This window comes from Amphiprion ocellaris, chromosome 18 (genome assembly GCF_022539595.1).
Source record: "Amphiprion ocellaris isolate individual 3 ecotype Okinawa chromosome 18, ASM2253959v1, whole genome shotgun sequence".
In the NCBI taxonomy this organism is placed as follows: Eukaryota; Metazoa; Chordata; class Actinopteri; family Pomacentridae; genus Amphiprion; species Amphiprion ocellaris.
Genome location: NC_072783.1, coordinates 20,354,235 through 20,366,885, shown reverse-complemented (window position 1 = coordinate 20,366,885; position 12,651 = coordinate 20,354,235). Strand labels below are relative to the sequence as shown.

At 39.8% G+C, this 12,651-nt stretch overlaps 1 protein-coding gene across 1 annotated transcript; it reads right to left on the bottom strand.

Moving 5' to 3' along the window:
- Positions 1–234: 234 nt before the first annotated feature.
- rangap1b (Ran GTPase activating protein 1b) lies at positions 235–10,732 on the bottom strand. Its single transcript, XM_023278953.3, has 16 exons — positions 10,659–10,732; positions 10,201–10,317; positions 9,940–10,067; positions 7,961–8,020; positions 7,586–7,765; positions 7,348–7,482; positions 6,859–7,017; positions 6,646–6,759; positions 6,452–6,551; positions 6,130–6,214; positions 5,851–6,025; positions 4,850–4,933; positions 4,581–4,683; positions 4,290–4,378; positions 1,815–1,936; positions 235–1,453 (listed from the first exon to the last, which is right to left on the bottom strand). Exons 2-16 carry the CDS (start codon positions 10,310–10,312, stop codon positions 1,375–1,377), a joined length of 1,725 nt encoding a protein of 574 aa, XP_023134721.1. The 5' UTR covers positions 10,313–10,317; positions 10,659–10,732; the 3' UTR covers positions 235–1,374.
- Positions 10,733–12,651: the final 1,919 nt, after the last annotated feature.

Genomic DNA, 12,651 nt, shown 5'->3' with positions numbered 1-12,651 from the left:
CTCAGCCTGTTAAAGGAGAAGTTCACCCCAAAGCGAAAGATCTCGTATTCCACACAGCCCCTTCAAACATCAAGAAAAGGTATTTACAGGTATCATCTTCACCTGTTCTCTTCACCAAGGACGAACTGTAGCATCAGGAATGAAGGAAAATTAGGTAAACTCTAGACCTGCACAGGTTTATTGCTGAGTAAATGAGCTGATGCAGACATTACTTGAGACACAAAGACAGAGTCATACTTGTTAGAGGAGCTTTATTTTTAAAAACAGAGCGTTCAGTACAATTCAACAACATATCAGGCAAACAAACATCCTCCCAACTGAATAAATGCAGATGATCTAAATGTCAAAAAAGTATGTTCCTTTCCCGTTTCCCTTAAATGCTCCATCACACCACAAAGAGCTATATGAGGTAATACACAGTGAGTAAATTTGTGCAACACAAAGTCATATAAGAGCACATTTTTCAAGTAGAACCATCAGATAAAAGTGATTGCGGTCTCCTGATCTCTGAAGTTCTACAGCTGGGTTCAGTTCAGGCTGATTTGAACACACGCTGTGTTTTCAGGTTCATGGGTGAGGATACGTGGTGCTTCTATTGTTGCTGACAGTGCTATGAATTGACTGGATCTTTACGAGCAGCAGTGGGGTGATTATAGCTGATGACAGATTGTCCCAAAAGTTTGTCATCTTTATAAATAAGCACTGTCAAGAAACAATAAAGTCACCTCTGTGCTTTTGACTAAGTTATTTTCATTTATAGATTGTATTTATTTTGGAATTACCATTTAGTTTCAGCACTCGTTAAGTTTTTACAGCAACAGAAAGAAAAATGCATGTCTAAAACCACAGCTAATCTGTCACTGTGTGCTTATTAAGACAATGTCTGCCACACTTTGCTTGTTTTTATTGTACCATTTCCAAATTTATCAAGACCTGGGCATAATCTCCATAAACAGATGTACTATTTTGTCATTGTTTAACAGTGAATTTTGAAGATAAACCTATCTAAGCAACAGATATGTTTCAAAAGGTGCCAGATGGACAGTGCCTAAATGTTAGCTTCACTTCAGATTACAGTCAGTTTTTTTTTGTTACACATTATACCCACGGCTAGATGATGTGCAGTTCTATATTTTTGTTTTTTGTATCTATTTTCTATAAAAATATAAGTCACAAGCAAAAGTAGAAAAATAATTAAGACATTCTGGACAGTCTTGCCTTCATAAACTATACAAATCAGGAGTGGACAGCAGCGGTTGTACTTGTCCTTTGTTCAAGTGTAAAGCATCCCTGTTGGTTCTGATGGTGAAAAAACATGAATGTCAGTACAGTGTGTCCCTGTGTAAGTACTGGCACTGGCTGGCTGGATCAGTGTTAGTTGTGGCACTTCTTCTCCAGAGCAGAGCTCAGCCGCTCTCTGGCACTGCTGCATGACTTCAGAGCTTCGCTGTTCCTGCAGAATCACACAGGAACGCAGAGCGGAAGACTTTAAGTACAGGTTACATTTATGCAACGTGTTCAACAGCACTACTTTATTGCTTTATTTGATCGTTACATTTACTCTCCCTAAACATAGCAGGTCAAATTTTTATTCAAAGTCCAAAGATAGACACTTTTTCTCCCTGAGTTTAGATAAAAACTAGAATTTAAAAAATGGTCTAATCAGTTAATATTTAAGTCCAGGTAGATGTTTACACCAGATGAAATAACATACAACCTAAAAATATTAATCCTCCAGCCACAGCTACTGCCTGAGCGGAGGCATAAAGAGTTAATCTCAGTCAGAGCCTTGTGTAGATAAAAGATTATCCTACTTGGACAGGAAGATGTGAAGCAGTGAAGCGTGATGCTGAGGGAAGTATTCCTGCTGGACGGCATGTTCCAAACATAACAGCTGACCCGGGACCAGCAACACTTTTTTCATTTTCCCCTCACCCTGAAAAGCAGAGCAGAAAAACTTAAAAATAAATAAATTCATAGAGATAATTAATATTGAGTTACATCAGAGCAAACAGTGATACAGACAAGCAAAACATTAAAATTCAGTCTCCTTCATGAAAAACACAAATGAACAAGCTAGCTGTTGTTTTTTCCACTTTGCACCCATTTCAGATAAAAATACAGTGATAAAATAATTAGTAATACTTCAGGCTTAGCAGCAGAGAAGTCTGTACAAAAAAGCTTTTCCACAATTGGTGAAAATTAGAAAAACGGTAGTGCTTAGAGGGCTCACAGCAACTTCAAATAAATGAATTTCAAGAATTATAATAATAATAAAAAAAAGTAGAATTAACAGAAAACTTTCTGTGGAAACCTGTTAAAGCACAGTGTGTTACAAACACATCACATTCATCAGCTACAACTAAAACAAAACCTTTGAACATCCATAACAAGGCTGGCTTCATAAAGCTGTTGAAGTGCAGGTTTTATTATTCAGACAGACACTGTATGACTTTTAAAAGTTGAAACAGAATGAAAGTGTTTCCTGTTCTCTCCCACAAGGTATCATAGATGGATTGTAAAATTATTTAGCTTTAGTGAGAATGACATCTGAGCGGCTACAAGACGAGATCTACAGGATACCAAGTTCGTAGTCTTGTTTAACTCCTGTTTGCACACATGCCGCTTGTGAAAGGTTTTATTGGATGTTCCTTTTTTCTTCTATGCAGCAGGCATGAATGAACACTGGAAACACAATGGAGAGACTAACTGGCCAGATTATTATTGAAAGATGTGTTTCCATAAACCTTGAGAAGGAGCTTTTTTTTAAAGGATTGATCTGAGAAACTCTTTCTATGTTCCATAGTTTATTAAACTGAATCTGTGCATATCAGTTTAAAACTGAGACAGGACAGTTAACCCTTTCATGCCTGAATTTATTTACAATTATATAAATAAAATTATTATTTGTGTTTTTGCTTTCCAGCTGATGCTAAATTAAGTGGAGATTGTTAATTTGTCTATTGCACATAGAACAGATATATAATAATAATAACAGATATATAATAATTAGGTCCCACTCCGACCAGTCCTATGAGAAATCAGTGCTTGCAAAAGGTTCCGAGGTACATATTGATTATGCACGAACCAGCATTGGGGAAATGCATACGCTCTCAGCTGCAGTCTGAATGAAAGTGGTATGATGCGAATTTGCGACGACCGGCGTCAAATGGTTAATACAGTGATATTAGAGGGTGGTACAATAGAGGCATTTCTTTATCTTTCCCTCTTCGTATGCACTGCTGCAGTCTTTATTTTAATCTGACAATTCAGTTAAATTCAGACTTCTGTTCTGTGTTGAAAGTAATATGAACATGTTACGAGGTCCAACCTAGTAAGGCCGCTATGGCCAGGGTGCTCTGAAGACGTGATACCAAATACCATGATTTACAGATTAAAAGTAAGGAGTGAATGAATGAATGAGGCTAAGTCTCTTATAATCGGGGAGAGTTGCTGTGAGCTCCACATTCAGCACCTTGGAGAGAGCACAACACACTATTCTGACATATTTACAAACAAGAACTCAGAGAGCACAGTACTCTGCCAAGGCTGCTCAGTTGTTGTATTATTTACGATGGGTAAGTCCGGAGAAGTCTGCAAGGGTTGATTTGTAGTAGGATCGTAATCATGTGATCGTCAGCAGGCAGCTGATGTAGTGTTCACTTACTGTCACAGCTACAGTGACGCCGTGCTGCTATCTTGCATTGATACGGAAATTGTTAACAAATCCGTGGATAATGAGGTGGTCCTTGTGTCATTTCTGACCTTCCCTGAAAATTTCATCCAAATCCACTAAGTCTGTTTTAGAGTAATGTTGCTAACAGACAGACTGACAGATGGAAAAATGTATGCTGATCATCACATAACTCTGTCGCGTTCCTTGGCGGAGTAACAAGATGACTGACTGCTGGGTTCTCTGACCCCAGGCTGTACTTAGTCCTGAGCTTGTCCTGTCCCCGAAGCCTCAATCTAATGTATTACTTTCTCTAAACATGGGGTTCCCCAAACTTACCACTATTTTAATTTGCTTTCTAATCACATTCCTTTAATCAGAACTGTTTTTGGTGCGTCATAGTTAAAGTTGTGGCAGACAGACAAAGCCCTGACTACTTCAACTGTTATGGAATCTAAAGATACTTGAAGAAAGTATGTGTAAAAATTCAGGTGATTTGTGTTTTTTTTTGTCTTAGACAATGAATCAATCATCATGAGAATTGGTGCAGTTGATGTTTTGCTGCCACTGGTTTTGTGTCAGATTCTGGCTCTGGGGAAATGTAGCAGTTCTGTACCTTGAGAAGTCCCATCATGACCATCAGTGTGGAGAGGAAACAGTAGGACTGGAGGGCAGAACCAGAGAGCAGCTTCTTCAGCACTGCATCTGTGGGTCACAGTAACACGGGGTATTAAAATAAGTCAACAGACTGAACTCTCACACAGTCACATCACTCTGTATAGAAACTTCAGAAGGAGACATCTGGAGAGGACCATAGTCTGCAGTTGCTCTTAAAATGTGCATTGTGTTATTAGATATACTGTATTACACTGTTGAATGACCGCAAAAAAAATGAAATTATATTTACCAACAGTTTCTAGAACAGCTGCCTTTGTTTCTAGATCCTCATTGTACAAGGAGCTAATTTTCAAAAGGACATCAGCCGCCTTCTGTGGCTCAGATGCATCGAACTGATGAGACAAGAGAAGAGGTCAGCAACAGGTTATACCCCTTTTTGCATATAGTAATATATCCATATACAAACCAGCTCAGTAAAAACAGTTGCATCGAATTGTTGCTTCCTGTTAGTACTTATCAGCCACATGCAGGGGAAATTTATTTGTGTAAACTTGTCACCTGTTGGTGAATGCTTGTCCTCATATCTCCCAGCTGAAGGAGCTTTTCTGCAGAAGGGCAGTTAAGGAAGGACATGACTTCTGCCTAAGGATGGAAAAAAAAGCACAATCAGAACAAATGAGAATCAGTGTTTTTCTGGTTCATGTAAAATAATTGAGTTGGCTTTTGGATGTAGGGCTGTAGTCTCCAGGTCAGCTTATCGTGAGGTGGTTGATATGCTGTCAAATTGTCACTGATTGGACAATGACCACTGTTATATTCATGAAAAACCACATCAACAGCCTGACAGGAAGAACACATTTTCAGCAAGTTTGAACTTGTCTGACCTAATGGAGGTTTATCTTAATTAACATTGATTAAACATTTACTCCACATCAGCAGAGATCCTGTTCAAGAAGTCGTCTGTATGGCTGCATTTTTTTCACACAAATGGCCAAAAAGTCAAGTGCAAACTATGTAAGCACCAATTCATGTACCATAGTTAAACAATCAACATGGCAGATAACCTAAGAATAGCAGGCTAACTTGTCTGTGTTATATTTCTCCACAGTTCTTGTGCTGCGATCACCAGAGAATAGCTCTATTTTCAGAGATCATATGAAGATGGCAGGCATACAGCAGGTACTCTAAGTCTTCAGTATTAAATAACCAGTATCAAATGATTTAATGTGCTGCTAATAATTGTTTTCAGAGTTCACTTAGAATTAATTTCAGCTCATAAGGCTTGCAGGTAGATTGCACTTAGGTACTGTGTCCAATTTAGTTCATCTAGAGATAACGTGCAGATTGAAGAGTAGGTATGATTTCAGTGGACCAAGGTTTTCTCTGGTTGCCTAGAGCCATAACTGAATGCATAATGAGCCATTTATTGCTGAAAATCAAGCCTTGGGTGGCAGTCAGTGCAACACTTGTTATTTTGACAAAACACAGGCCAACCCAAACAGCACATGAGGCATATAAATAACTAATTACATGAATTTTGTTTGTTTTCTGATTCTTACCGGACTCTGAGGTTTCACAGGACTGTCTTCTTTTCTCAATATTCCATTCTCCTTCACAATTTCACCATACTCCTCATCCTCCTCATTACAATCGTCAGCATCATCATTATTGTTTTCATCCTCATCATCATCTTCCTCATCTTCGTCCTCGTCATCTGGTTCTCCCTCATCATCACTGTAGTCAAGTTAAACAGACAAAAATTAAGATCTGCTATTTGAATGTTTATGCAGTTTAACAACAGATTCAGTGGATTACCTAATATCACACACACATCTTACCTGAGTGATGCCAGCATGTCTCCTTTGTCCATGTTCTCCATAGCTTCTCTCAAAGCCTCACAGCCCTCCTCTCCCAGACAATTACCTGTTAGAGTCACATACAGGACTAATGTAAACCTTTGTCCAAAAAAGTTATTATTTAACTCTCAGGTTTAAGAGAACTTGGGCTAACTGTAATTGAGCTTTTACAACATATTTAACACCCTTCCAGGAACATTTAGTTTGTTTAGAAGCAAATACACATAATATGGCAGGATTTTTATGATCCTGCTACTTCTGTGTACTTGGATAGCGGGACCAGTCCTCCAGTCAGTGTACGCACCGTTCAGATCCACTTTCTCCATGTAAGGCTTTTCCATGACAGCCTGAGCCACCACCAGAGCTGCTACCTCAGTGATCTCACCAAATGACAGACTGAGCTCCTGTAGACAGGACACATAAGAGAGCACTGTAACATCAGCTGTTGATGGAGCAGACAGAGGAACCTGACCATAAACACTTGAACTTGGGTGGCACCTTGAGGATTGGTAGTCCATCTCTCAGAACTGCAGCAAGGGCAATGGCTCCCTCAGAGCGGACCAGACAGTCGCCAAAGTTGATCACCTGGACGTTCCTGAGGTGCCTTAAAGCCTGCATGGCCAACAGGAGGGGAAAAACTACGGTATAAACAACCTAGACACAATGGATCCTCTCTGCTAACAGGATATTCCTAAAATGAACAGGCCTCACCTGAGCCATGGCCAGTGTTCCCTTCTTGGTGAAGGTGTTGTCATTGAAGTTGAGCACTCGAAGCTCTGGGTTTTGTCGCATGGCTGAAGCCAACGCCATCACACCCGCGTAGTTTATTCCATTCTGAGGCATGTGAACCTCCTCCAGGCTGCCCATCAACTGATTTGCAGAGAAGTTTAAGGTTACACAAGGCTGCATCTTCAAATGTCGCATATTGACTGACACTCCGAAATGCTATTAAACTTACAAAAAGTTTTAATTTAAAGCAAGACAAAACAGAGAAACTGCAACTATGTAATAGCAAAATACACAAACAATATTTCCTGAATAAGATATCAGTCCCACACCGATCTTAAATTAGCTCGAGCCTAGAGATTTTGCAGGTGAAAGTTCTGACTGAACGTTGCACATGTGAGGCTGGAAGCTCTATTCAGTCTGACTGCACTGAGAGCAAGAAAAGTCAGTCCATTGAGGATGAGTAATTTCTACCTGAAAAGCCTTCGCCAGTGCACTAGCTCCCTCGTTTTCCAGGCGGTTCCTCCCTGCGACGAACACTCTCAATTTAAATGGAGCTCCAAGGGCTGATGACTGTCTGTGACACTCCATCAGAGCTTCAGCCAGAATCTACAATAACCATACAAGTAAAAACATTACAGAACATTACAAAACCCATTTTATTCTTGGCTTATTTGGCTGATTGAAGGACCATCGGTGTTTGTAAGCTGACCTTTCCTCCGCCGATCCCCATGCCGCAATTGTTGAGCCGTAGCTCCCTCAAGGTGTGGCAGGAAGGGCTCTTCAGCAGCTGCTCAATCCCCTTAACACCATCTGGCCCGAAAGCATTATCACTCAGGTCCAACTCTGTCAGCCTGGCTCCAGCACTCATCAAAGCACCGCCCAGGGACCTCTGACGAAAGAACAGAAAGAGAATGTGTGAAGCAAAATTATAAAATGCATATAGGAAGACATCAAAACACTACAAACATGATCACAAAACAAATTCTTAAAACACAATGAATTTCTTAAACTGAAAACATATCCAACAGTGGGGAGAGACTCTTCCTTTAACTGGGACCAGTAAACTAGTGGCTGCAATTCTCACCAGGGCTGTTGGGATTTCAGAGCGCAGCCTGCCGGTGAACATGTCACTCCAGTAGCATCTCTGAAAGACACAAGGAGTTGTTAACATAATGAAAACATTGTGACATTGAAGCCTATTTCAGGCATGCACTTCTCTGTTTTAAAGTGACGACAGCTGAAAGTGTCAACTTCATGTATCAATGAGTTCCCTTGTAACTTTTCGTAAAAGTTGCAGCAGTAGTTTTGTCAGATATAGTAACATACCTGTTTCACTTTTAACATGGTACAAGTCTGACCCACATACTGTTGAATCCACAGGTCAGAATAACAAGACTCACCGATAGTGAATGTAATCCGGTTTTTGTAAAATGTTAGTGGATGCTTAAGTTTAGTTTGTTGCTTCCAGCTCTTTGTAAGAGTCTTTTAAGTTTCTGAAATACCTGCCACATCACATAGCAACATGATCCATGATTGCCCCTAACGGGAGAGTGCACACATTTATGCACATAGAACAACATTAACTTGATTATTTATACAAAACTGCAAATTATCCGCAACATGGAGACAGGATAAATCCCAATCTAATGGCAAGATGTGCCGTGAACTTTTTGAGGTGAGCTGTCACACAGTCACAGTTCAAAAGCTAAAGTTAAATCATTTCTTACACAGCAGATTTAAATTTAGTGTTATATTTGTTATCACATTATTGTATATTATATATCACTTGGTGCATCTAGCCTCTCATGAATGACAAATATCATGTGCATACCGCAACTCTCTCTGTCACTACGGTGGGTTTGTCTGCATCAAGCCATGAATGTCCATTAATGCAAAAGTGCCCGAGTCATCACTTTAACCAATTAATAAAGCAGCAATAGCACATATTCCATGTCTGAAAAGGGCTTAGAGTGAGTGGTGTGGCTTATTTACTGTAAGATTACACAGTATATGAGAGTACAGACACTTTAAGTCTGACATACAACCACAATACTTTGTGATCTGACCATCAAAATACAGTACAGAGAGTTGTATTGCTCAAATTGGTAGTTTTATTACCACTACATTATGGAGCTAAACATTTATTAAGCTGTTTTTTCTTCTTCACAACTGACATTGATGCATTTCACATCTAGATTAGATGAGAAAAAGAGTCTCAACAATCATGTGAAAATACATTCAGGACAACATTTAATGTTACTTGAATCAAAACATTACAATATTCAAGTAGTTATACTCCCAAGAGTATAGCTACTGACAATACCTTTCCAAGTTTTATGCTAGTGTGCAGATTTTTTTTTTTGTCTGCATTTATTCTCATTGTTTAACTTCACAAAAGAGGTGTCAACATTATATGAGATTGATGCATATTTTAGTCTTGCAGCCAAATATTTTAATATTTAGTGCATGTGTGTGACCATCACCAGCCCTCCCTGAAAGCTAAGCAGACATTCTTTATTAGAATTCCCTATTATGAGCCAGGGAGGGCAGTGCTACACCTCAGTGATGTGTGGGGGAAACAAATACTGGACAGGACGAACAGGATGAACAGGGATAGAAACTAACAGGCGGTGCTATTGCAATTAAAGATTGTTAGGTGATGTGTTATTCCCAACTACTAACTGCCCATCAATAAAACAGAAAAAAATACAAAAAACAAAAAAAAAAACACGAAAGAAAAAGAGATTCAATAAATAAATAATTAAACAAACGGTACTGAGCACCATAATTGTGGATGTCTTGACAGTATAGAATAGAATAGGCCAGAAGAGGATACCAGTGAAAGAGAGAATGAGTTTAGGGTAGAGAGTCTGGAGAGATTCTCAGCACATTCTGGCGGGTCCCATCATTCGCTGACAATGGGACTCGGCAGTAGCTGGCGAGACCTGGTCAAACATGCAAGTGTGAAGAACCCCGAAGCCCAGAAGTGTAGATTAAAACCAAAACATGCTGTGCAACTCATGTTTGCTTTACTATGACTAGAAACAATGAACTGAGGATTACCTGGAGCAGGTCTTTGTTCTCCAGAGCTTTAGCAATGGCTTGGGCTGCCTCCACTCCCACAGTGTTTCCTTCAAGACGCAAAGCTCTCAGACCCTGGTACTGCTCGATCTCCCGGACCAGATCCTCCACTGAAAGCACACAGAACAGGCTGTAAAGTCTCAGGAAAAATCAGGGGCTGGTCCTTTGATGTCAACAGTACACAGTTAGGGTAAATAAGCAGAGAACATAAATCGAATTCCTCTTTGCTGCCCAGTATCTGACCTGATTCTGCGTTGTCAAGCTTTAGTCCCAGGCCTTTGTAGCTCAACTCTCGATCCCCGACATGGGTCTTCGAGAGAACATCAGCCAGCTGAGCGATGTCATCTGAGGCCATGTTGACTGTTAGGAAGCAACCAGATGTCAGACAACAGACAGAGACATGACTTTACAGTAGCTTAATCAGCATGTAAATAATAGTAACCGAAACAACAAATAAAGTTCAGTGACAGTTGAGATTTCCTAATGGCAGATGAGAACTAGAACTAGCAACTACCTTGTTAGCTACGTAGCTTCACCGGTGCTAACTGGAAGTAGTGCGCAACGTTAGAACAGTTGACATTACTAAATAAAAACGACAGTTGGTTCGCGTTTTTGAGGTGAATAATTGTGTCTCTTCGTCTTTTGACGAGTCGTACAGCTTTTATTAGAGGACAGACAGCTGTTAATAGCGGCGAACTTACCACAAAGAGCACTTTACAGGAAGATACGAGCGAACACAAGCCACTTCCTCCGTACCGCGCGCCGGTTGCTAAATCATGTGACGTCATACGTTTTCTTTTTCGTTGAGTCCGTTAACGTCTATCTAACGGTGTGTTACCGCCGCCTGCTGTCATCGTGTTACCCGGTTTGAGGTAATAAACCCTAAATTTGTTTCGATTAATTACTTGAAAATGTAATTATTAGGCGTTCATGTTTTATTACCATGGTGTTTATATGTTTTATCGGTTGAAAGCGGACAGGGGACGATGGAGGACCGACACGCCCACAGTTCAGAGGAGAGTTTAGAGACCAGTGGAGGAGTTCAGGGAAAAGGTTGGTTGTCTTCACTTAGCACGACTGTAACTCATGTAGTAAAGGTTGCTCTATTACTTTTTTAAACTTTTACAGGGTTTCGGTTGCTCTTTACAGGGATATTTGGAAGTTTTAGTCGCTTCTTTACTGCGTATCAACGTGGGCCCCCTCCAAGAGAAAGTGACCCAGACACCCAGGTCTCGGATCCATCCGCAGGCCCACCTGCAAAGATGGAGACAGAGAGGAGCCACAGAGAAGACGATGGAGGCTCTGTGGTTGACTCCAGTGAGGGGTCAGAACTCTGGGAGGACTCCATTCTCTGGGAAGACCTGAGGCTCATGATCAACTCTGAGAGACCTTCACAGAGGACCTCTCTTGAGGCAAGGCTCTGTCTAAGATATATTTGTTCTGTCTTTGCTCAGTTGAGACTATTTAATTACCTGTAAACTATGTCTGACTAAAACACTTGTTCGCATCATATAGCCAAAATCACAGACAGTGTTAAGGGAGAACTGATTGGAAACTGAACTTAAAGCGCTGAGCAACTCGTTCTTTGTTTTTCCACATTTTAATCGTGTTAGACATTTGTTGACAAACCCTTCATGGTGTCTGAAACTCCCTTTCAAATCTGTGAAACATTGAGTCAATGTAGTCTTTGTAAAAAGTGAAGAGTAAGAGAGATTCCACTGCCTTTTTCACATCCTGACTACTTTAAATCACTGTATGTAGACTGGTTAAATCTAGACTAGATTGTCCTCCAGAGGATAAAGATTCTTGTCATTTTTTAAATTTTTTATTTTTATTTTTTTAAAGAGATTTCACCATTTTTTCCTCATTTGGACCACTTTAGACAAGGTCCAGGTGTAGAACCATTATATAGACTGGTCAGATCTGCCCACAGTGTCAGAAGGAACATCACTGCTGGTCTTTCAATTCTCCAGGAGTCAGACTTTTCAAAATGATCATGACATAATGTAACACTACCACTCTCTATAACTTTTAAAGTGCAGTTCTGCACACCATGTGTGTCTTACAATTATGAGTGCACCTATCCATCAGGCCATATACACTACTGTTGAAAAGTTTGGGGTCACCCAAACAATTTCATGTTTTCCATGAAAAATCAAACTTTTATTCATGTGCCAACATAATTGCTCAAGGATTTTCTAATCATCAATTAGTCTTTTAACATGATTACCTAACACAATGTACCATTAGAACACAGCAGTGATGGTTGCTGGAAATGTTCCTCTGTACCCCTATGTAGATATTCCATTAAAAATCAGCCGTTTCCAGCTAGAATAGTCATTTACAACATTAACGATGTCTAGACTGTATTTCTGATTAGTTTAATGTTGTCTTCATTGAAAAGAATACCTTTCTTTCAAAAATAAGGACATTTCTAAGTGACGCCAAACTTTTGAACGGTAGTGTATGTACATACACAAGGCATACAGTATATATCGTCTTTATTATCTCAATTTTACCTTGTATTTTTTCTCCTTATGCTTAATTTTTTATCTACCTGCCATAATCTATGGGTTTCCTCAGTGAGGGATTAATGATCAATGAACTGATCTTTGTCTTTATCCTACAGAGGATAAAAAATGTTTACAACACAGTTTCTGGTTTGTAAAATGTTTAGTCTATTTGTGAAAATGG

What these genes read in the sequence shown, in the direction of transcription:
- rangap1b (XM_023278953.3), bottom strand. Translation starts at nt 10,312, where the DNA reads ATGGCCTCAGATGACATCGCTCAGCTGGCTGATGTTCTCTCGAAGACC. An exon ending in GACATGCTGGCATCACTCAG is followed by an intron (nt 6,026 to 6,129) that starts GTAAGATGTGTG and finishes ACTTGACTACAG; the next exon opens with TGATGATGAGGGAGAACCAG. An exon ending in CTTCACATCTTCCTGTCCAA is followed by an intron (nt 1,454 to 1,814) that starts GTAGGATAATCT and finishes GTGATTCTGCAG; the next exon opens with GAACAGCGAAGCTCTGAAGT.